General features: G+C 44.3%; 1 protein-coding gene across 1 annotated transcript in view; it reads right to left on the bottom strand.

Moving 5' to 3' along the window:
* Positions 1-7,949, bottom strand: part of LOC132816703 (cysteine and histidine-rich domain-containing protein 1-like) — a 42,492-nt gene extending 34,543 nt beyond the window's left edge. The window contains exons 1-2 of the mRNA XM_060826587.1: positions 7,791-7,949; positions 935-987 (exon numbers count right to left, since the gene is read on the bottom strand). Of these exons, the coding sequence (XP_060682570.1) occupies positions 935-987; positions 7,791-7,854 (117 nt within the window). The 5' untranslated portion in view covers positions 7,855-7,949. The remainder of the gene's footprint in view (positions 1-934; positions 988-7,790) is intronic.
* Between the last annotated feature and the right edge of the window lie 16,805 nt (positions 7,950-24,754).

The following is a 24,754-nucleotide window of genomic DNA, read 5'->3' as shown; positions in this document are numbered from 1 at the left end:
TAGGGAAGCTTACACCTCCTCCCTGGATAAGCACAGAGCTACAAAGCTGCAACGACTATGTGAGGCTATGGTAGAGGTCAAGACAGGTAACACAGCTAGGTGAGAAGATGTCCTCTGTGCAAGGTCATGAGAATTCAGCCTCTCATCAAATTTGATTTTTTTTATATTACTTCACTCATTACCTGTTCCATCTATTGCCATTTACAATAGAGTCATAGAGATGTACAGCATGGAAACAGATCCCCGATCAGGAGGTAAACCGGATCAAATCAAGACCGTAGTTTTTGAGGTCCAAATCCAAAAAACAGACAGCACCTCAAATAATGAGTGCCATTCTTTAATCAAAAAAGTAGGATAACTGAGTCCTTGCAGAATTTCACTGTTGTGAGCAAGTGGGGCTGGAAATCCAAAACAAACTGGTAATGGTGCAGACAAAAGGCTTACTGGTTTCTGCATCGTGACATTCCAGAAAACAAGTACACTGCTGCCTGGACACAAAACAAAACCAATTGACCTTCGAAAGGCACATAAGAACATTTGCTCCGATGAGAAGAGATGCACCATAGTCCTGAGACATCTTAGAAATCCCCAGTCTATCATTTCCTTTGGTTATAGCCTCATGGAATACTATCACTACTATTGTTGTTGTCATAATTCTACTTTTACAGAGTTTGGCATTAGACTAAGCGGTGCTTTACTAACTATAATTTTGGGGAAAGCCAAAAAATTAGAAATAATGCTCAAAACTGCCTTATTGCAAGCAGCAATTGTAATGTGCGTGTTGCCTGATTTGGACAGCTTTATAATTTTCCAGAAACTAACATGAAATTTTATCACTTCAGTTGAATTTCTAAAGATAATGCAAAAATATTAAATAGACAGCTGCCACCAACCTTTTGGACATGAAACAGTTAAGATAAAACAGATTTCCTACCTTCAATGCATCATGAAACACAGGAACGCCAGGATGGTATGTACAAGCACTTTCTAAAAAAAAAGAGAAACGTGAACTACTTACATCTTTAATGAAGTTATTTTAAGGAACAGCATTATTGCTAAACTGGTGAAACGCAGCATCTTTAGTCTTGTATTACATCCCAAGATGCTTCATAGAAGCAGTACAAAAGTTGATATAAAGATACTGTAAAGGGTACCTTCAAAGGAGAAAAAAAGTGCAAGATTCAGGGAAAGAATGTGACAGAAGGTATCACTGTTAATGGTGCAGCAGTGAAACAGAGAATATGAAAGAAGTAAAAAAAAAGAGATTTTAGAGGATCTACGGCAGGACAGACAGGGATTTGAAGATTAGTGTATAATTAAGGAGCTCCCAGACAGGGAACCATGGAGTGCAGTATATCATAATCATGGAGTGCATTAACCCTTTAATGCATTATGCTGTTACAAAGCCACCGTTTCATGTCAGGGTCAGAAAAAAATAAATGCTATTGAGAAAACAGATCAAATGTCATTTATACTGTTACTTAGGTAGAGTCATAGAGATGTACAGCATGGAAACAGATCCTTCGGTCCAACCCGTCCATGCTGACCAGATATCCCAACCCAATCTAGTCCCACCTCCCAGCACCTGGCCCACGTCCCTCCAAACCCGTACAAAATGGTTCATCTCAGCCTTCAAAATATTTAATGGCAAAGCCTCTGCAGAAGTTTCCACAGAATCACCACCCTTAGAAGAAATTCATCCTTATCTCAGTCTTAAATGGACAACTCCTAACCCTGTTTTGCTCTCTAGTCCTAGACTCTCCCATACAAAGAACAAGAACAAAGAACATAACAGCACAGGAACAGGCCCTTAGGCCCTGCAACAATCCAGATTCTCTATCTACACCTGTCGCCTATTTTCTAAGGATCTGTATCCCTTTGCTCCCCCCCCCATTAATGTATCTGTCTAGATACATCTTAAATGATGCTATCGTTCCCGCCCCTACCATTGCCGCTGGTAACACATTCCAGGCACCCACCACCCTCTGCATGAAGAACTTGCCTTTATGTTTTGTCCCTTTAACTATTCCTCTCTCACTTTGACCTCATGACCCCTAGTAATTGAGTCCTCCACTCTGGGAAAAGTTCCTTGCTTTCTATCCTGTCTACACCTCTCATGATTTTGCAAACCTCAATCTGGTCCCCCCTCAACTTCCTCCTTTCCAATGAAAATAATCCTAATTTACTCAACTTCTCCTCATAGCTAGCACCCCCCATTCCAGGCAACATCTTGGTGAACCTCATCTGCACCCTGTCCAAAGCATCCATATTCTTTTGATAATGTAGCGACCAAAAATGTATGCAGTATCCCAAAGTCTTATACAACTGTAAATGACCTGCCAAAATTTGTACTCAATACCCCATCCAATGAGGAAAGCATGCCGTATGCCTTTTTGACCACTTTACTGTCCTGTGCTGTCTCCCTCAGGGAATAAAGGACCTGAACACCCACATTGCTCTGTAGACGAATTTCCCCCATGACTTTTCCATTTACTGTACATTTCGCTCTTGAATTGGATCTTTCAAAATGCATCACCTCACATTTGATTGGATTGAACTGCATCTCTCATTTCTCTGCCCAACTCTCCAGTCTATATTCTGCTGTATTCCCTGACGGTCCTCTTCACTATCTGCTACTCCACCAATCTTCGTGTCATCTGCAAATTTGCTAATGAGGTGACCTGCACGTTCCTTCAAATCATTATGTATATCACAAACAACAGTGGTCCCAGAATGGATCCCTGACCTGTGTTCAAGGATGCTGCAAAGATATATGTTAAAGCCCCAGCTATTTCCTCTCTCACTTCCCTCATTAATCTAGGATAGATCCCAACCAGACCTGGGGAAATGCCCACCTTGATGCCCTTTTAGAATACCCAACACTTCCTCTCTCCTTATGTCTCCTAGAGTAATCAAATATCTATCCTTAACCTCAACATCCGCCATGTCCCTTTCTTTGGTATATACCAAAGTAAAGTACTCATTAAGAATCTCACCCATTTTCTCTGACTCCACGCATATCTTTCCTCCTTTACCTCTGAGTTGGCCAACCCTTTCTCTAGTCACCCTCTTGCTCCTTATATATGAAGGAAAGGCTTTGAGGTTTTCCTTAACCCTGCTCTCTAAGGATATCTCATGACCTTTTTTAGCCCTCTCAGATTGGTCCTACATTCCTGATATTCTTCTAAAGCTTTGTCTGTCTTCAGTCATCTAGACTTATGTATGTATCTTTGTTTCTCTTAACGAGTCTCACAATTTCACCGGTCGTGCATGGTTCACTAATTTTGCCATTTCTATCCCTCATTTTCACAGGAACATATCTCTTCTGAACTCTAATCAGCCATTCTTTAAAAGTCTCCCACATATTGAATGTGGATTTCCCTTCAAACAGCTGGTCCCCATCTACATTCCCCAGCTCCTGCCAAATTTTGGTATGATTGGCCTTCCCTCAATTTAGCACTCTTCCTTTCGGACCACTCTCATCTTTATCCATGAGTATTGTAAAACATATGGAATTGTGATCACTATTCCCAAAGTAATCCCAAACTAAAACTTCAATCACCTGCCTGGGCTCATTTCCCAACACCAGGTCTAGTATGGCACTTTCCCAAGTTGAGCTACTTACGTATGGCTCTAGAAAACCTTCCTGGATGTCGCTTTCAAATTCTACTCCATCCAGACCCCTAACAGTGAGTGAATCCGTGTGAATATTGAGAAAGTTAAAACCTTCTTTATCATCACCACCCTGTTGCTCCTACACCTTTCAATGATCTTTCTACATATTTGTACCTTTCACGTTTGCTGTTGGAAGGCCCGTCATACAATCCCAACATCATTACCGCATCCTTCCTATTAGGGCAAACAAACTCTGAGCAACTATCCTGTCAAGCTCCCCAAGCATTTGTATGTTTTAATAAAGTTGCCCCTTTTACTTAACCTCTTAAGAGTCATAGAGATGTACAGCACGGAAACAGACCCTGCAGTCCAACTCATCCATACCAACCAGACATCCATTTGCCACTACTTGGCCCATATCCCTCTAATGCCTTCCTATTCATATACCCATCCAGATGCCTTTTATATGCTGTAATTGTACCAGCCTCCACCACTTGCTTTAGCAGTTCATTCCATACACGCATTTACGGAATTAAGGGACACAAGGAAAGTGTGGATAAGTGGCGTAGAAATGCCCATCAGCCACGATTGAATGGCAGAGAGGACTTGATGGGTTGAATGGCCTTTCTTCCACTCCTATGTCTTATGGTCTTAAGAGTTGTCCCTTAGGTCTCTTAAAATCTTTCCCCTCTCACACTAAACCTATGCCCTTTGTTCTGGATGCGCCCAACCCAGAAAAAAAGACCTTGTCTATTTACCCTGTCCATGTCTCTCATGATTTTATAAACCGCTATAAAGATCACCCCTCAGCCTCCGATACATCAGGAAGAACAGTGCCAGCCTATTCACTCTCTCCCTATCGCTCCAATTCTGGCACAGTGGCTCAGCGGTCAGCACTGCTACCTCACAGTACCAGGGATTCGGGTCCGATTGCAGCCTCAGGCGATTGTGTGGAGTTTGTACATTCTCCCAGTGTCTGTGTGGGTTTCCTCTGGGTTTTACAGTTTCCTCCCACACAGTCCAAAGATACACAGGTTAGGTGAATTGGCCATGCTAAATTGCCCACAGTGTTCAGGGATGTGTAGGTTAGGTACATTAGTCAGGAGAAATGTAAAGTCATAGGGTAGGAGAATGGGTCTGGGTGGGATACTCCTTGGAGGCTCAGTGTTGACTTGTTGGGCCAAATGGCCTGTTTCCACACTGTTAGAGATGCTATGATTTTAAGTTTCTAGGAATTTTTTTCTGAACCCTTTTAAGTTTCACAACATCCTTCCTGTAGGAGGGAGACCAAAATTCCACACAATATTCCAAACATGGTCTAATCAACGTACCGTACAGCCACAACATGACCTCCCATCACAAATCACAAGTCTTCCACATCCACAATCAACCTAGTGACCCTTTTTTGGACTGCTTCCAGCATCAATATATCTTTCCTTGGATAAAGGGACCAAACACTTCACAGTAATCTGGATGCAGTCTAATTGTTACCTTGTATTGCTTCAGCTAACTTACTTGTTTCTAGACTCCATTCCCTCAAAAAAAACCATGCTCCATTTCAAAGAATCCCCAGTGTGGAAGCAAGCCATTCGGCTCATTGAGTCTATGGCAATCCTCTGAAGAGTATTCCATCAGACTCACCTGACCACCTTATTCTTGTAACCCCACATTTACTATGGCTAATCCACCTAGTTTACACATCCATGGACACTATAGGCAATTTAACATAGCCATACCACCTACCCTGCATATCTTTGAACTGTGGGAGGAAACCTGACCACCCAGCAGAAAACCACGCAGACAGAGGGAAAGAGTGTACAAGCTCCACCCAGACAGTTCCCCAAGGCTGCAATCGAACCTGGGTCCCTGGCACTGTGATACAGCAGTGCTAACCTCTGAGGCATAGTGCCTCAAACGAAACAAAAAAAAGGTTGAGAAAATCAACAGGTATGGCAGTATTTGTGAAGAGAGAAAGAGTCCACATTTTGATTCTAATGTAGCTCTTCCACTTGCCTACTTCATTATCCTCCAAACTTGGATGTAAGGTTATTGGATTTATGTATGAGAATCTTCAAATCCCTCTGTGCTGCATCTTTCTGCAGTCTTTCCCCATTTATGTAAGATCTAACTCTTCTATTCTTCCTGCCAAAGTATGAAAATGCAACTTCTCACATTATATTACATCTGCCAAGTTTCTGACTGCTCACTTAATGTGTCTCAATGCCCTTACAGACTCTGTCTCAGCCTCACCATTTGCCTTTCCACATATTTGTGTCATCCACAAACCTGGTGATGGGTACATTCGTTCTTTCATCCAAACCAGTATTAAATATTATAAATAACGTCCCCACACACTGATTCCTGTGGCAGTCCACTAGTCACAGATTGTCATCCTGAAAATGGCCCACTTATCCCAACTCTGTTTTCTATTAGTTAGCCAATCCCTATCCATGCTGAGATATTACCCCCAACACTTTTCACTCATCTTATTGTAGACCCTTTACAAATCCAAATTCAGATTGTATCTACTGGTTCCCTTTTATCTATCCTGTTTGTTACCTCATCAAAGAATGCCAATAATCTTGTCAGGGTTGACATTCCCTTTATCAACCTGTGTTCTGCTTGAATAGATTACTTGATTTTGAATGTTATGTTATTACATCCTTTATAAAAGATGCTTCATAGTTCCAATGATAGATGATATTCTCAAGACATCAGTCAAAGCTTTATAGGAGGTTGTACAGATTGTATTCTGACCTCTGAACTTTCTAAAAACCTACTGCGGAAAATAAAAGGAAATACTAACCCCTGGCACCAAGTGAAATGAGCCAGAAGCACTTGTATTTGCATACTCATCCTTCATCAACTCCAGCATAATTTTAAAATGATATTTAACATTACTTAGGTTTCACGGCAGAGGAAATACACAAGAACAAAAATAGTTTGTATCACTTAATCCACAATTTAGTTCTTCTTTGATGACAGACACTGGTGTTTCTCAAATGTTAAACAATAACACCAGTGAGCCAAATCCTCCAGTCTTGGGATTGTTAGAGACTAGGTATATAACTGTGCATAACTGCTTTCTGTGGAGTTGCCTGGAAAGTTTTAACTTCTAATGGCAAATTCGGACTCTCAGACTTTGAATGATTCTGTGGCCTTAACTGTGTAGTGTTGCAGGAAATACGAGGACACTTTAACCTAGTCTAAAACCTGGGTGACCCCACAATCATTGACTCTTACTCCACTATCACCGAACAATCTTTTCAATCAATACCTCTGATATGCATCCTTAACTTCATTATTCCCCTGATCAGACTCATAAAATCTCATCACTTCCTTCACCAATTAGTCCCCTGATCTGACTATTCTTCTCATCTATTCACATATCCATAACATTCAAAGACTGAACTGGATTTAAAAATTTAGAACAGGCAAACTGGGGAGAACCAGACAGATCACATGCTGCTGCTTACTGTGGGATGTGAGGGCTGTTCTGGAGAAGAGTGGAGATGAGAACATGATGAGTGTGGCAGCATGCACAGCCAGCCATTTGTTGCAGGTGAGTCTGAGGGACTACCTTTCCCGAACCCTGCACAGACAGGCAGTTGTCACCACCAATTACCTGACTTCCTCTCCACGACTGGGCAACATGGGAACCTCTGTAAGATGTGTGCATGTTGTAAGAGGCACCTGGATGGATGGCAGGTGAGCAAGGAGGCCCTACTGAAGGCTCCCCGATGACCAGTGTCTCAATTCCTACCAAATGTAAATGTTAGTTTAGGAGAAAGCAGCTGAAAAAGTGGGTGTGCCATGGAATTTTATGCCACGATACTGAAACGGTTGGGAGCCACTGCTATTCTGAATATTAGTAATACTCTTGAAATAGCTGTCAATCAGGAAGTGGAATGGAGGGAAGAAAGTTATAACTCCCAGGTAACCTGAGGACGTCCTGATGGTCTCTGAGTCATACAACACGGAGGCAGACCTTTCGGTCCAATCAGTCTATGGCAAACATAATCCCAAACTAAACCAGTCTCCTCTAAAAGTCTTAAAAGGGTCTAGTGAGATAGTTATCCATGTGCACCGATTCCATCAGTATCGTGGCCCTCAGCATCAAACCTGGATTAAACATGCAACTCAAAGACAAGAACTTGTGGCTGCAACCGCCTTACCATCGTTGTTTTCAGCGGTGTTGAAACGCTGCCCACAGCCCTTATTATAACACAAAACAGACATTTCTCCCGAGAAGATACGATCTTCCACCAGTCCGAACACCCCTATGAAGGCGCAGTTCGGGAACGAGAAGCTGTCTCGTTCGCGGCAGTTTCCGGAAACACTCGGCCGTTTCCGCCCTCGTTCTCGAACATTCGAGTCAGCGGAGCGTGCGCAGAACCATGGCACTTTTTGAACAGAATGCGGGAAAGAATGGTTGACCAAGTTAAAAATCACACAGCTTATAGTCCAACAGGTTTATTTGGAAGGATAAGTTTTCGGAACGCCCCTCCTCCATCAGGTAGCTGTTATATGTAAAAGATAAACGAGAAGCAACTGTGGAACCTGGACTGTTAGAAAATCCGGCTGGAGAAGTAATGGGGAACAAAGAAACGACAGGTAGCTGATGAAGGAGCAGAGCTTTGAAAGCTAGTACTTCCGTAGAAATATGTTGGACTATAACCTGGTGTTGTGTGATTTTTAACTTTACCCATCCCAGTCCATCACTGACGTCTTCACATCACAATGTCAGGCTGATGAATAGCAGGTTTCCCAAAATTAATTTCTTAAGTAGTGTTTGGGTTTCAGTTAACTGGCTGAGGTTGATTGGAAGGGAAGCCTAGCAGGCAAAACAGTGGTGAATCGACGTCAGGAGGTATTGGTGATAATAAGGGAGGCACAGCAGAGATGTATCACAAGAAAGAAGAAATATTAACACAACTGAGCTGAAAATGTGTTGCTGGAAAAGCACAGCAGGGCGGAGGAGTGGGAAGTGGAGGAGATGCAGTGGAGAGCATCGTCAATCACATCTGGGGGGATATTGCGGTCTTTGAAGAAGGAGGCCATCTGGATTGTACGGTATTGGAACTGGTCCTCCTGGGAGCAGATGCAGCGGAGACGAAGGAATTGGGAATATGGGATGGCGTTTTTACAGGGGGCAGAGTGGGAGGAGGTGTAGTCTAGGTAGCTGTGGGAGTTGGTCGTTTATAGTAAATGTCCGTGTTGATTCGGTCACCCGAGATGGAAATGGAGAGGTCTAGGAAGGGGAGAGACACCCGGACCAACCAACCCAACCACCCGTGGCTCAACACTTCAACTCCTCCTCCCACTCCACCAAGAACATGCATGTCCTTTGACTTCTCCATCGTCAAACCATAGCAACACGTCGGCTGGAGGAAGAGCGCCTCATCTTCCGCCTAGGAACCCTCCACCACAAGGGATGAACTCGGATTTCTCCAGTTTCCTCATTTCCCCTCCCCCTACCTTGTCTCAGTCCCAACCCTTGAACTCAGCACCACCTTCCTAACCTGCAATCTTCTTACTGACCTCTCCGCCCCACCCCCACTCCAGCCTATCACCCTCACCTTAACCTCCTTCCACCTATCGCATTTCCAACGCCCGTCCCCCAAGTCCCTCCTCCCTACCTTTTATCTTAGCCTGCTTGGCACACTCTCCTCATTCCTGAAGAAGGGCTCAAGCCCGAAACAACAATTCTCCTGCTTCTTTGATGCTACCTGACCTGCTGCGCTTTTCCAGCAACACATTTTCAGCTCTCATCTCAAGCATCTGCAGTCCTCACTTTCTCCTAAAACATTAACACAAGGCAACCATTGTTGACCATATAAAAGTCAACAGCTTAATGGGAAACCAGAGAATTGGGAAACTTAAAGACCAGCAAAGGACAACTAAAATAAGCAATGGGGAAACAGGTGAAAATATATGTATAAGATAGTGCTATAAAAGAAGATTGCAAGGGTGTTTTGGATATATAAAAGACAAGTGAGAAGCAACAGTGGGCACGACTGCTGGAAAATCAGGCTGGAGAAGTAGTAATGGCAGAGGAACTGAACAGATACTTTGCATTTGTTTTTACAGTGGTAGACACCAAAAGCATACTCTGACTTCAAGAGATTCGGGGTCAGAGGTGACTGTACTGGCAATAACTAAGGACAAGGTGCTAGGGAGGCTGAAAGGTGTGAATGTGGATAAATCACCCAAACCACCCCATATTTCTGAAGAAAATAGCTGAGGAGACTGAAGGTACTGGTGGTGAATTTTCAGGAATCACTGGCATCATGGAGGGTCCCAGAGGACTTAAAAAAAAAGCTCATGAACAGCTCTGATAAAGTATGAAGTGATGCAGAAGACAGAACCATAGGCCAGTTAGCCAGACCTCTGGTTGGTAAAATTTTAGAGTTCATTATTAAGGATGAGATTGTTGAGTACTTGACTGCATGGTAAAATAGGGCGGAGTGGAACAGCTTTGTCAAGGGAAGCTCATATTTGACAAATTTTAGAATTCGTTGAGGTAAAGAGTAAGTTACACAAATGAGCGTGAGTCGATCTGATTTAGTTAAATGCCTTTGACAAATGGTGCCACACGAGAGGCTGCTAAATAAGAGCCCATGCTGTTAGGGCAGATTATTGGCAGGGATAAAGGTTTGGCCGATTGGCAGAAAGCAGGGCGTAGGAATAAAGCGGTCTTTTTCTGCATGCTGGCTGATGACAAGTTCTGGCGGGAGTATATTGGGACCCCAATTGTTCGTGGTATACTTTAACGATCTGGATGAAGGAACTGAGGGCACTGTAGATAACAACTATAGTTGGGGGAACAGGTAGTGTTGAGGAAGCAGGGAGACTGAAGAAGGACTTGGACAGGCTAGGAGAATGGCCAAAGAAGTGTCAGATGGAATACCTTGTTTGAAACTGAGGTTATGCATTTTAGTAGGAAGAATAGAAGCATAGACTATTTTCTAAATGGAGAAAGACTTGAGAAATCTGAAGCACAAAGGTACTTGAGAATCCTAGTCCAGGATTCTCTTAAGGTTAACATGCAAGTTCAGTTCACAGTTAGGAAGGCAAATATAATGTTGGCATTCATCTTAATAGGGCTAGAATACAAGAGCAGAGATGTACTACTTAGGCTGGAATATTGTGTGCTATTTTGCGCCTGGTCTCTAAAGACGAATGTGCTGGCATTGGTGGGGATCCAAAAGAAGTTTATAAGAACAATCCTGAGGATGAAGGTCTTTTAATATGAGGAGTGGTTAAACATTCTGGCTCTGTACTCAGAGTTTAGAAGGATGAGGGAGGATCAGACTGAGACTTTGATCTATTGACTAAAGGTAGATAGAAGGGATTACCTTAATCTGGCATCATGTTCAACACAACACTGTGGGCGGAAGGCCCACTCTTGAGCTGTATTGTTTTATGTTCTAATACTGTCAGCCTTGATAGAGTGGATGTAGAGAAGATGTTTCCACTCGTCAGAGAGATTAGGATGTGAGTGTCCAGCCTTACAGTGAAGGGACAACCACTGATAAGAGTAGGAGAAATTTCTTTAACCAAAAAGGTGGTGAATCTGTGGAACTGATTGCCACAGAAGGATGTGGGGACCAAGTTACTGAATGTATTTAAGACAGAGACAGCTAAGTCCTTGATTAGTAAGGGGATCAAAGGTTCTTCATTTATTGTAGTTACATGTACGCAGGTACAATGAAAAACTTAGTTTCGCAAGCAGGTCAGGCAGATCATAGCAAACAAAGATACACAGATCAGAGGGTGCTTAGACAGAGTGAGATATACAAGGTCACAATTGCACAGGAGGTATGCAAAGCAAGATTGACATTATTTGAAGTTAGAGTTCCATTCAGCAGTCATAGAGATGTACAGCATGGAAACAGACCCTTCGATCCAACCCGTCCACGTCGACCAGATATCCCAACCCAATCTAGTCCCACCTGCCAGCACCCGGCCCATATCCCTCCAAACCCTCCCTATTCATATATCCATCAAAATGCCTCTTAAATGTTGCAATTGTACGAGTCTCCACCACATCCTCTGGTAGCTCCCACCCTCTGCGTGAAAAAGTTGTTCCTTAGGTCTCTTTTATATCTTTCCCCTCACCCTAAACCTATGCCCTCCAGTTCAGGACTCCTCGACCCAGGGAAATGACTTTGTCTATTTATCCTATCCATGCCCCTCATGATTTTGTAAACCTCTATAAGGTCACCCCTCAGCCTCCGCTCCAGGGAAAACAGCCACAGCCTGTTCAGCCTCTCCTTGTAGCTCAGATCCTCCAACCCTGGCAACATCCTTGTAAATCTTTTCTGAACCCTTTTAAGTTTCACAACATCTTTCCGATAGGAAGGAGACCAGAATTGCACGCAATATTCCAACAGTGGCCTAACCAATGTCCTATACAGCCGCAACATGACCTCCCAACTCCTGTACTCAATACTCTGAACAATAAAGGAAAGCATACCAAAAGCCTTCTTCACTATCCTATCTACCTGCGATTCCACTTTCAAGGAGCTATGAACCTGCACTCCAAGGTCTTTTTGTTCAGCAACACTCCCTGGGACCTTACCATTAAGTGTATAAGTCCTGCTAAGATTTGCTTTCCCAAAATGCAGCACCTCGCATTTATCTGAATTAAACTCCATCTGCCACTTCTCAGCCCATTGTTCTTGAACCCATTGGTGCGTGTGTTCAAATTTCTGGATCTTCTGCCTAATGAAGAGGTTGAGAGAGACCATTACTGGGGTAGGAGGGGTCTGATAATGTTACGAGGAGTAGGCAGGGAAATGGGGTTGAGAAACATAGCAATGATTAAATGGTAGAGCTTACTCGATGGGGTGCATGGCCTAATTTAAGTAAAGGCCATCCAGTCTCTATAAGTATATCCCAATTGTAAAAATTAACTCGAAAAACTGCCTGGAATGTTTGTTCTTATTTAAATAGGACTGATAAGTGACAGAGAATAGTTAATATCAAACGAGGCTTGATGAAAAGTATTTCTTTATGTAAAAATATATTTTCCCACAATCGCATGTTTGAGTGGCTTGTGGAAGAGAGGGCCATGGCCGCAGGGGTGACCAGAGTTGGGGATGTGCTGGGTGGCGGGGGCCTGGGCTGGATGCTAGCACAAGAAATGGCGTGCATGTCATCAGTGGTCATCCAACTTGCAATGACTGCTGTCCAACACCTTAAATTGGCAGTGCTTGAACCTGATATTGTGACCAGTTGGAGGATGCTTATGTATGTGATCGAATCCTCTCTGCACATATGGCTATTCAGATGAAATAGTTCACATTGGCCCCATATAATTCTGCACTTCCTCCAGGCTTCTGTGCCCCAGCACTTGAGCTGACTCTGAAATATTTGTAATATTTAGAGAAGCAAAATGGCAGGCCATGTTCAGACTGTTGCTGCACACCAACCACTTTTTCTCCATCCACTGCCTAGACATGTCTTGGCATGCCTATTTACCACTGGGCAGTGGGGATCCCCAGTAGAGGGCTGTTGCTGCAGGAGTCCTCCCTCTCTCCCTTGGGGATCTGGGGTGGAGGGTGCTGCATGCAGCAGTCACTTTCAACTGCAGATTGAGCTGCTTCATGGATTCTCAACCCAACTGTTTTGAAGTGCTGTGGAGTCTGTGGACCATGTGTATATTGTTTGCTGGTATTTGCACTCCCGTTTAGTTACCTGAAGGGCCTTCCACTCTGTTGTTGGTTGCATTTCAGCCTCACACTCCTGATCTTTGGGCACTGGTGCAGACAGATTGTTTGATCTTGTAGGTCTGCTCCTGGGCCTGGCCATGTTGGCTGTAAACAAGTGCAGCCAGCAGGCTGTGAATGGAATCATTTCAGTCTGCTATCTGCCCCATTTCTGTGGTTATGTTCAAGCTTGGGTGTCCTTGGAGAGGGAGCATGCCATGTTCTCCATTACTCTCTTTAGGGACAAGTGGGCACCACAGGTGGTGTACACTGTAGTGCTTTATTTTCCCCCAACTCTTTTGATTTAATCCCAAGTCCCTCTTTCACAATGTTTTTTCACATCAGCATTGCCCCTACTGGGCCTTGTTTGTTACTGGTTCCCTGGCCACATGGATAGTTTTCCCACGAGTGGAAATATTGAATAAAATTATTTTACACAATGGTCTTTTCATTAAGTCCCAGCACTTACACACACACAAAAAGAATAATAAAAAAAACATTAGTGTGGATTTCAAACTGGAGTACAAATATAGGTATGAGTTACTTTAGTGAAGTTGTTACACAAATATCAGAATTCTTCCCAAACTATGACTTAAGGTGACAGAAATCCCCTGTTTTAAAAGGGACAACTGTTCATTTACATCTTGGCATGTGTAATCACTAAAGATATTTGCTTGTTTCTTTTAGTTTAAGGCAGTAAGCTGTCTACGTTTCACTTGGGGCAGCATGGTGGCTCAGTGGTTCACACTACTGCCTCACAGCACCAGCGACCCGGGTTTGATTCCTGCCTCAGATGACTGTGGAGTTTGCACATTCTCCCAGTGTCTGCGTGGGTTTCCTCCGGGTGCTCTGGTTTCTTCCCACAATCCAAAGATGTGCAGATTAAGTGAATTGGCTATGCTAAATTGCCAACAGTGTTAGGTGCATTAGTCAGAGGGAAAGAGTCTTGGGTGGGTTACTCTTAGGAGGGTCGGTGTGGACTTGTTGGGCCGAAGGGCCTGTTTCCACACTATAGGGAATCTAATCTAATAATCAAGGATTGATTTTTATCCTAGAAAAGCCATAGACTGAAAACTTTAAGAGTAGTGAAGAAGGAAACCGGACTGCGGTGAGTATTAAAAAAGGTCAGATTTTCCAGGGAGCGACATTTATACGCTGGAGGGGAGCTTCACATTTTTGTTAAGCGATGCCGGTTCAACTTTCGCTCAGCAGTCGGTGCGGAATTGAGTGTTTGCGGATCACCTATCTTGGACAGTTGTCTTTTAGGTCCTGACTTAACGAGGTCTTCATACGGTTATATCGGGGCACAGGGGGGAATGAGATCCTGAGGTAGCGTTCTGTAAATTGTTTTGGTTGGGAAAATAACTTAGCTAAGGGTTATGTTTCAGGATGCAAGATGGCAAGTAAGGATTTAGGGTGGTGTCGGATTGGACTGGGGGGACATTTCCCCAAAAAAGACTCAATTTTCAACTACTCCGTGCAATCTGAAAGAGGGTTCGACTTGTTTTAAGTTCGCGCCACCGGCACAGCCTTTCTCCAAGTCTCGGCTGTTCCATTTTCGGTATTCTCCGGATTCGCTCGGCCGTTTCCGCCTTCCTTCTCGAACAATCGCATCGGGGACTGCGCTTGCGCAATGCACTTTTTTTTAACCACAATGGGAGAGCCTGTTTTCAGAACTTTGCCTAATCAGAGTAAATGATAGGATATTGTGGGAGTTTCTGGTGAATAATAGATTTCACAAAATTAGTTTGTTTTTTTCCCAGCACCCATGTTGTGTGTGTGCAGATGTGAGATTCCGTGAAAAAAGTTAGTTTGTTAATATGCAGTGTTGAGTTATAATTGAGATTCAGAGCTTTGAGGGAACAAAATTCCATTAAAGGCATATATAAGTTAGAATAATCTAGAAAAAGTGTCCGGAAAGTGATGATTGATAGAAATAAGTTGTTATTGGCTTTCACAAACTGTTTTACAGATGTGATGAAAGATGTTAGTATATAAACTGTTCAGAGTTTGGATTTCAAGATAGCAGCATATGTATAAGAATATAAATAACCTACTGGAGAAACACAGCAAATGTGACAGCATTTATGGAGAAAAACAGAGTTTACATATTGGGACCATTGTCACTGTCAGTGTGATGCTGCATCTCTAGGTCCAGTCCCTTCCCACTTAAAACCAGAATTCTTCAGATGATTTGCGTCAGTTTCAGAATTTTCAACTTGCCAGTATTAGCCACCTTGTCTGCATCGTGAATTTGCAAACCCTTTACACGTACATTTCCTGTCAAAGTTCAAAATCACACAACACCAGATTATAGCCCAACAGGTTTAATAGGAAGCACACTAACATTTGGAATGCCACTCCTTCATCAGGTGGTCCATCTGATGAAGGAGCGATGCTCGGAAAGATAGTGTGCTTCTAATTAAACCTGTTGGACTATAACCTGGTGTTGTATGATTTTTAACTTTGTACACCCCAGTCCGACACCGACATCTCCAAATCATCCCCTGTCAAGATGGTCCTGTTTCCTTTTCTTCCTTGACTAAAGACTTGAACCATCTTCATCCTCTTTATCAACCTCCTCTGTCAGGCTGAGGTCATCCTCAGTTTGAACAACTTTTCCTTTAAGTGAACCTTTAGAAGAGAATAAAGGCATGAGGAGTATACTTAAGAGAAATATCAGGAGGGCAAAATGGGACGTAATGGCAAATAAGGTTAAGATAATCCAAATTGATTTTATAAATAGGGAGAGAATAGGACCCCTCAAAGATCAGCAAGGCAGACCATGTGTGGAACGGCAGGAAATGCGGAAATACTAAATGGGTATTTTGCATCAGTGTTTATTGTGGCGAAGGACATGGTAGATGTAGAATGTGGGGAAATAGATGGTGACATCTTGAAAAATGTCCATTTTTCAAGCACAGTGGCTCAGTGGTTAGCATGCTGTCTCACAGCATCAGGGACCCGGGTTCGATTCCCACATTGGGTGACTGTCTGTGTGGACTTTGCACATTCTCCCTGTGTCTGCGTGGGTTTCCTCCTGGTACTCCGGTTTCCTACCACAGTCTAAAGTTGTGCAGGTCAGGTGAATTGACCATGCTAAATTGCCCATAGTGTTTGGTACATTAGCCAGAGGGAAATGGGTCTGAGTGGATTACTCTTCGGACCGTCGGTGTCGGTTGTTGGGCCAAAGGGCCTGTTTCCACACTGTAGGGAATCTAATTACAGAGGAGGAGGTGCTGGATGTCTTAAAATGCTCATAAAGTTGGATAAATTCCAGGAACTGATCAGGTGTGCCCTAGAAATCTGTGGGAAGCTAGGGAAGTGATTGTTGGGTGCCTTACTGAGAAATTTGGATCATTGATAGTCACAGGTGAGGTGCCAGAAAATTGAAGGTTGGCTAATGTGGTGCCACTATTTAAGAAATATGGTAAGGAAAAGCCTGGGAACTATAGACCGTGAGACTGACTTCGGTAGTGGCAAATTGTTGGAGGGAATCTTGAGGGACAGGATTTACACGTATTTGGATAGGCAAGGATTAGGGATAGGCAAAAGTGAGGACTGTAGATGCTGGAAACCAGTGTTTAGATCAGAATGGTGCTGGAAAAGCACAGCAGGTCAGGCAGCATCGAGGAGCAGTAAAATCGACATTTCGGGCAAAAGCCCTTCATCAGGAATAGAGGCAGGAAGCCTGCAGGGTGTAGAGATAAATGGGGGTGGGCTGGGGAGAAGGTAGCAAAGAGTACAATGGACGAATGGGGATGGGGATGGAAGTAATAAGTCAGAGGGGAGGGTGGAGCGGATAGGTGGGAAAGGAGATTGGCAGGTAGGACAGGTCATGAGGACAGTGCTGAGCTGGAAGGTTGAAACGGAGGTAAGGTGGGGAAATGAGAAAACTGGTGAAGTCCACATTAGTGCCCTGGGATCGATGTGTTCCGAGCAGAAGATTAGGCATTCTTCCTCCAGGTGTCGGCTGGTGAGGGAGCAATTGTGGAGGAGGCCCAGGACCTGCATGTCCTCAGCAGAGTGGGAGGGGGAGTTTAGATGTTGGGCCACAGGGCGGTGGGGTTGATTGATGTGGGAGTCCCAGAGATGTTCCCTGAAGTGCTCTGCATCTAGTCTCCCCAATGTAGAGGAGACTGCATTAGGAGCAGTGGATACAATAAATGACATTGGTGGATGTGCAGTTGAAACTTTGATGGATGTGGAAGGCTCATTTGGGGCCTTGGATGGTGGTGAGAGAGGAGGTATGGGTGCAGGTTTTGCAATTCCTGCGGTGGCAGGGGAGGGTGCCAGGACGGGAGGGTGGTTTGTTGGGGGGGTGTGGACCTGACCAGGTAGTCAAGGAGGGAGCGGTCTTTCCAGAAAGCGGAAAGGGGTGGGGAGGCAAATATACCCCTGATGGTGGGGACTGTTTGGAGGTGGTGGAAATGTCAGCAGATGATGCGGTTTATGTGAAGGTTGGTGGGGTGGAAAGTGAGTTCTGCTGTTGTTATGGTTGGAGGGGGAGGGTTCGAGGGTGGAGGTGCGGGATGTGGATAAGATGCGTTGGAGGGCATCTTCAACATGTGAGTAGGGAAATTGCGATCTCTAAAGAAGGAAGCCATCTGGTGTGTTCTGTGGTGGAACTGGTCCTCGTGGGAGCAGATTTGGCAGAGACAGAGGAATTGGGAATACGGGATAGCATTTTTGCAGGACGTAGAGTGGGAAGAGGTGTAGTCCAGGTAGATGTGGGAGTTGGTGGGCTTATAATAATGTCAGTGTCAAGTCGGTCGTCATTAATGGAGATCGAGAGATCCAGGAAGGGGAGGAAGGTGTCAGAGATGGTCCAGGTGAATTTAAGGTTGGGGTGGAATGTGTTGGTGAAGTTGATGAACTGCTGAACGTCCTCGCGGGAGCACGAGGTGATGCCGATGCAGTCATCAAAATAGGGGAGGAAGAGGTGGGGAGTGGTGCCGGTGTAACTATGGAAGATTGACTGTTCCACGAAGTCGGCAAAGAGACAGGCATAGCTGGGGCCCATGCGGGTGCCCATGGCTACCCCTTTGGTCTGGAGGAAGTGAGAGGATTCGAAGGAGAAATTGTTAAGGGTGAGGACCAGTTCAGCCAAACGAATGAGAGTGTCAGTGGAAGGGTACTGTTGGGGACGTTGGGAGAGGAAGAAATGGAGGGCTTGGAGGCCCTGGTCATGGTGGATGGAGGTGTAGAGGGATTGGATGTCCATGGTGAAGATGAGGCATTGGGGACTGGGGAAATGGAAGTCTTGGAGGAGGTGGAAGGCGTGGGTGGTGTCTCGAACGTATGTGGGGAGTTCCTGGACTAGAGTGGATTGGACAGTATCAAGGATTAGGGATAGTCCACGTGGCTTTGTGCATGGGAAATCATGTCTCACTGACTTAATTGAGTTTTTTGAAGAAGTAACAAAGAGATTTGATGAGAGCATAGCGGTGGATGTGATTTACATGGGCTTCAATAAGGTGTTCGATGAGGTTCCTCATGGTAGACTGATTAGCAAGATTAGATCATAGGGAATGCAGGGAGAACTAGCCATTTGGATATAGAACTGGCTCGAAGGTAGAAGACAAGGTTGTAGTAGAGGGTTGCTTTTCAGACTGGAGACCTGTGACCAATGGTGTGCCACAAGGATCGGTGCTGGGTTCACTGTTTTTTGTCATTTATATAAATGATTTAGATGTGAACACGGAAGGTATAGTTAGTAAGTTTTCAGATGACACCAAAGTTGAATGTGTAGTGACAGCAAAGAACAGTACCTCGGAGTACAATGGAATCTTGATCCGATGGACCAATGGGCTGAGGAATGGATCATTATTTTTGTGTGGGTTTGCCTGAAGGGTCTTAGGCAGTGTTGCCAAGCAAAGAGATTTTGGGGTACAAGTTCATAATTCCTTGAAGGTAGAGTGGAAGGGAGACAGAGTAGAGAATAAGGTGTTTGGTTCAATGACCTTTATTAGTGTGTTGAATATGGGAGTTGGGATGTTGTGCTGTGGCTGTACAGGACTTTGGTTAGGCCACTTTTAGAATATGGTGTTCTATTCTGGTCTCCCTACTTTAGGAAAGATATTGCTAAACTTGAAAGGGTGCAGAAAGGATTTACGAAGATGTTGCTGGGGTTAGAGGGTTTGAGTTATAAAGGAGACTGTTTGCCTGGAGCGTCAAAGGCTGAGGGGTGACCTTCCAGAGGTTTATAAAATCATGAGGGACATTGATAAGGTAAATAGCCAAGCTCTTTTTCCATGGGTAAAGGACATAGGTTTATGGTGAGAGGGGAAAGGTTTTAAAAGAACCTGAGAGGCATATTTTTTACGCACAGGGTGGAGCTTGTATGGAATGAGCTGTCAGAGGAAGTGGTGGAGGCTGGTATAAATACAACATTAAAAAGACATTTGGATGGATATGTGAAGAGGAAAGGTTCAGAGGGATATGGGCCAAATGCTGCTGGACACATTGAACTGAAGATCTGTTTCCATGCTATACAACTCTAACTGTCTCTCCCACCAGATATGCCCACCTGAAATAAATTCTGCTTCTCTCTGAAAGGATTTCCATTGTAATCTTTCTTATTCACCATCAGTACTTTCATTGTTTCTCCTAATATTTGCCAAAACTTATTCCAAAGCCAAATCTCATTCCTCATTGACTGCCTCCTGCTCAGACTCACTGTATGTGGATTCCAAGTGAAGCTTCATCCTTCATGTTTTGAATGTGCCCAGGACTACTGGCTTTTCTGAGTCAATGCTCCTCAGACGGCTGTTCTTGCTACATCCTTATGTGCACTCGACCTCGCCATCAGAACCACCTCACCCAATCTCAGAGCTGCCCTTTTCACCTCATTTCACTTTATTCTCTGGCTTGTTTGGCATTCTAGCAAGAAATCTCCTTTTTAGGCATTAAAGGACACAAGATACAACAATTCAGAGGCACACCCTTTGGAACCTACCTCACCTCCCCTTCCCTCTGTCTCCATTCCTTCTTAGTGTTTACTATCCCTTCTGACCTTTTGCTTTTGAATGTTGAATACTCTATGCACTGTAAAGGTCCTAGTTTTATCCTTCTGCATTCCCACCTAAATGAAATTCAAGCATGGCATAATGTTGAACTCCCCTCTAGCCTTGGCCTCCATGACAGTTTCTTTGAACAAGCGTCTTTTCTCTATCCCACAGATCTCCAATTTACCTCCAACATTCTCCCTCCACCTAGATTCCTCCCTGTGACGTTTTACCTGCTTTTGACTTATTTATTGAGATCTATCGATTTGATATTAGTTGCCTTAATTTCTCTGTCCCTGTCACGCATTTGTACCCATCTCCCTCTCAACTCACTGCAGTTTGTGCTCTCTGATCCAATCTTGAATTTGTAATAAGCCTGCCGACATGGGTGGTGCTACTCAATGGTCTACTGGCACAGGCAACATTCAGCTTTCTGGGACCTCCTATCTTCCTTGACCATGAACCCACCATTGATCATCAAGCCATTGTGTACCTATCAGTCACTAATCTTATCGTAATTGGGGATCTCTTCCCCAAAAACTTCCAAGCTCATAGTCCTCTAATCGTGTACAGTCTGCTTCTACTTTGTTCCTCAAATTCCCAAATAGGACTGCCTAGGCAGCCTCATTGTTTCTGCTTCACAGTGCGTAGCTCTTCCATCCTTGACTCAATTTTTTTCTTTCCTTGTCCAAGTGTTTCTGACTTACATCACGATTCTATTGACAAATGACATCAGTTTCGGAATTTCTAGTTCATGAAGACCAACCACCTCTTCTTCATGGGTTTGCAATTCTACATGTCCCTTCACCAACAGGATGATCCTGGGACTCTGTTTCTTCCTGGACCAAAGGCCTGAACCATTCTCATCCACCACCATCCTGCTCTATCTGGCAGAGCTTATCCTTACTTTGAAAACTTCTTTAATTCCTCTCACTTCCTTCAGATCAAAAGTGTAGCTGTGGTTCTTTCTGTGATGTATGTGGAACATTCTTTGTTCCAATCCAACATGGTGCTCCCACTACTCTTTCTCTTGTGCATTGATGACATCATCAGTGCTGCTTCCCTGTCTCATCTGGATTTGCAAGTATTTGTCTATTTTTGCTTCTAGTTTCTAATCTGGTCTCAACTTCACCTTGTCTAACAGTGACTCCTCCCTTGCTCTCCTCAACACCTCTGTTTCCATTTCTGAGGATAGGCTGGCCTCTAATATGCCCTACTGACTCCCACAATTATCTGGATTGTACATCCTCACACCCTATTTCCTTTAAAGACTCAATTCCATCCTCTCAGTTTATCCATTTCTGTTGCATCTGTTCTGATGATGCTATCTTCTGAAGGGCACTTCTGAAATGAGCACCTTTCCCAACTGAGGATTCCCCATCATCATGGTTGATGTGGCCATCAGCCTGCTGCTCCTGCTCTTCTGCTCTCATCCCTTCTCTTCCTTTCCATACTGATAATGTCCCCTTAGTTTCCACCTGCCAGCCCACCAGCATCCACATTCAACGGATCGTAATACACCATTTCCACCACCTTTAGTGGGGTGCCACCAAAGACACATGTTGCCCTCTTTTCTGTTGTCAGCATTCTACAAGGAGAATTCCCTCTGGGACACCCTGGTCCAGTCCTGTACTCCCAACACCTCCCCAGACCCCCATGATACCTTTCCATGAAATTGCAGGTGTAACACAAAATCATTTAACGCCTAACAATCCGCTCTCTACAGCAGCAATAGGACGTGGACTTAAGAGGTCAGATTAGGTGTGGTGGAGTGTTGGTGTGAAGGGCTGAGTTGGAGAGGTGTTGTGGTTTGGTAGGGGGGTGGAGGAATTGTGGCTACGTCCAGTGAACCGTTGTCCCCTGCATTCTGAGGTACAGAATATTGGGTCCTGCAATGGAAGTGTCCAAGGATACTGAGAGAAGTGGGGTGCTGAAGTTCTGGGGCAGGGGGTCCCAGGGACTGTGTTAGGTTCTAGGGTCAGGGGTCCTGGGCTCCAGGGAAGGTGTCAGGTTCTGAGGAACATCTCTGAAGAGGTTGATTAGAAAATAAGGTAAGTGTGATGTTAGGATGCCGGATAGGTGGGGCCATAATGCAGATGGTAAGATGTCAAATGTATCAGGGTTCAGATTCCAGGATGCTTGGTAAGTAGGATGCCAGCTGAGTAAGGTTCCAATCCGGGTAGGGTAGCAGATGGCACCATAGTCAGCAGCTGTCTCAGCGCCAGCGACCCGGATTTGATTCCAGCCTTGGGTAACTTTCTGCGTGGAATTTGCACGTTCTCCCCATGCCTGTGTGGTTTTTGCCGAGTGCTTTGGTTTCCTCCCATAGTCCGAAGAGGTGCAAGTTAGCTGGATTGGCCATGCTAAATTGCCCTGTACTGTTCAGGGATGTGCAGGCTAAGTGGATTAGCTGACATAAATGTGTTGCAGGGATAGGGTTGGGGGAGGGGTGTGGTGGAGGTAGGTCTGGACCGGAAGCTTTTCGGAGGGTGGATGCAGATTCAATGTGCTGAATGTTTTCTTTCTATCCCGCGGGGTTTCTCTGATTTTAACTGGATTCGAGGTAAGCAGCCCACATGGTAGGATGCAAGATTGTAAGGGGTTAGTTACATCTGTAGGATGGGCCAAGGTTGGCTGGTAAACTTGGATCCAGTGAGGAAGTGAAAATTAGTGCTGTGGGATTCAGGTCTACAGCAGGGAATTGGTGGTCAGCTTGATTCTGGTTTCATGGGGGAGCGTTGGTGAAGTCCAGTGGCAGTGGGGATCAGATTGTATTGGGTTGGGTAAGACCCTACATCTGGTTGGGGACTATGTCCAATGGCAAGTGGGATGGAGGAATGTGGGTATCAGGTCTGTTAGTGGGATGGGTTGTCTGCTGCGGCAAACAGAATTTGTGGAATCAGTCATTGCAATGACAGGGAAAGGGGTTGTGGTCACATGGTGCCAGGAAGTTCAACACCAGGCTTGGACCATATCTGAGGATGGGGTTTGGTGAGGGTCAATTCTGAGGGCAGTGTTGAGGATAATGTAATCGTTAGGTCCTTAGGCAGTGGCAGGGGATGGGTTTTGATGGTCAGGTCAGTTCAGGTCTGACAGTACTGGTAGAGAGGAAACTACTCAGGTATAGTGGAATGGACAGGTCTGACTGGTGGAGGGATGTGTGTGTGTATGGTGACAGTTCCTGTTGTGGGGTGTTTGGGCGGGGGAGGTGGTCTTATAGGAGTGACAGGACCCTGAGTACGTGTCTGTTTCTGGGGCTGGTGTCGGGATTCAATAAGATTTTGTGCCTCTCAGGGGTCTTGGGACAAGGTCTGGAATGTGCAAGAGGTATGGAGTCAGAGTTTCACATTCCTTGAGTAACTATTTTCCTTAATTTATTTGGCATCATCCAAAGTCTCTGATTTTATAGAAACTTGTTTGAGTAATTGCCTTGAGGGAAATTCAATTTCTTGGGCAATTTGTTCAGAGTCTGCTATGATGGGGATTCTGTCAGGTACCAGTGTGCATCTCTGACTTACATTGGCGTAATGAGTGTTGACTGGTGGAGAATCTGCCCCTTGGTTTCACTCCTAGAAAAACATACAAGACAGTAGGAAACATTCAGCCACCTAGGTGCAAAAGTTCAGTTTATGAAAATTCCAGACCATGTGTGTTTAGTTCGATATCAGTGAATTATTAAAGGACTGAGAAAGTCAATGTTTTCAGTTTCCTGAGTATTCACTTAAGAAGACTTTACAGGTTACAGAATAGAACTAAAGTGATGCCTTTGATGTAGAAGGATGATTTATCTTGATTAGAAACACTAATATGATGGTGATATGAAAAAGATAAGACTTTAGATGTGTACCTTAGCATCTTTTGTAGTGTTTTATATTCGGTTGTTTTATCGTTTACTTTTGTGTAACCCACTTTTTATTATGAAAGAAAATCGACAACATTGTGTTCTTGTGTTTCAGTGAAAGAATGGGAGGAGCATGCAGCAAGTCAAACTCACTGTAGAGTGAACTTGGGGTTGAACAGCATAGCGAAACTTCCTGATAAAAACTTGAGCCAGCAAGTCTTGGATCAATCTTGGTTGGAGCAGGAGGGACATCACCAAAATTCAAAAAGGCTGACGGAAATGACATGAGCACAATGCAGTGAGTTGACTGGTTATTGTAGGTAAGTTGTTTTTGTGCAAGGTAAAACTGCATTAAGGAATGGCAAGACTTCTAGCATTTTAAAAGAAAACTCAAGTGAACAGTCGTCAGCATTACCATAAATCACAATGAGAGGAGTTTGCAATGAGTTGCCATCACTGTGAAGATAGAGCATGAAGTCAAATTAACGTGAACCCAAGTGATAGGAGTGTACAACTATTATGGAGAAGTTTGACTCAGATGATGCAGAATGGTTGGTGAGTGCGGCAGACAGAGTCAC

This window comes from Hemiscyllium ocellatum, chromosome 6 (genome assembly GCF_020745735.1).
Source record: "Hemiscyllium ocellatum isolate sHemOce1 chromosome 6, sHemOce1.pat.X.cur, whole genome shotgun sequence".
Classification (NCBI taxonomy): Eukaryota; Metazoa; Chordata; class Chondrichthyes; order Orectolobiformes; family Hemiscylliidae; genus Hemiscyllium; species Hemiscyllium ocellatum.
Note: the sequence above shows the minus strand (reverse complement) of the source record. Positions and strands in the feature narration are given on the sequence as shown.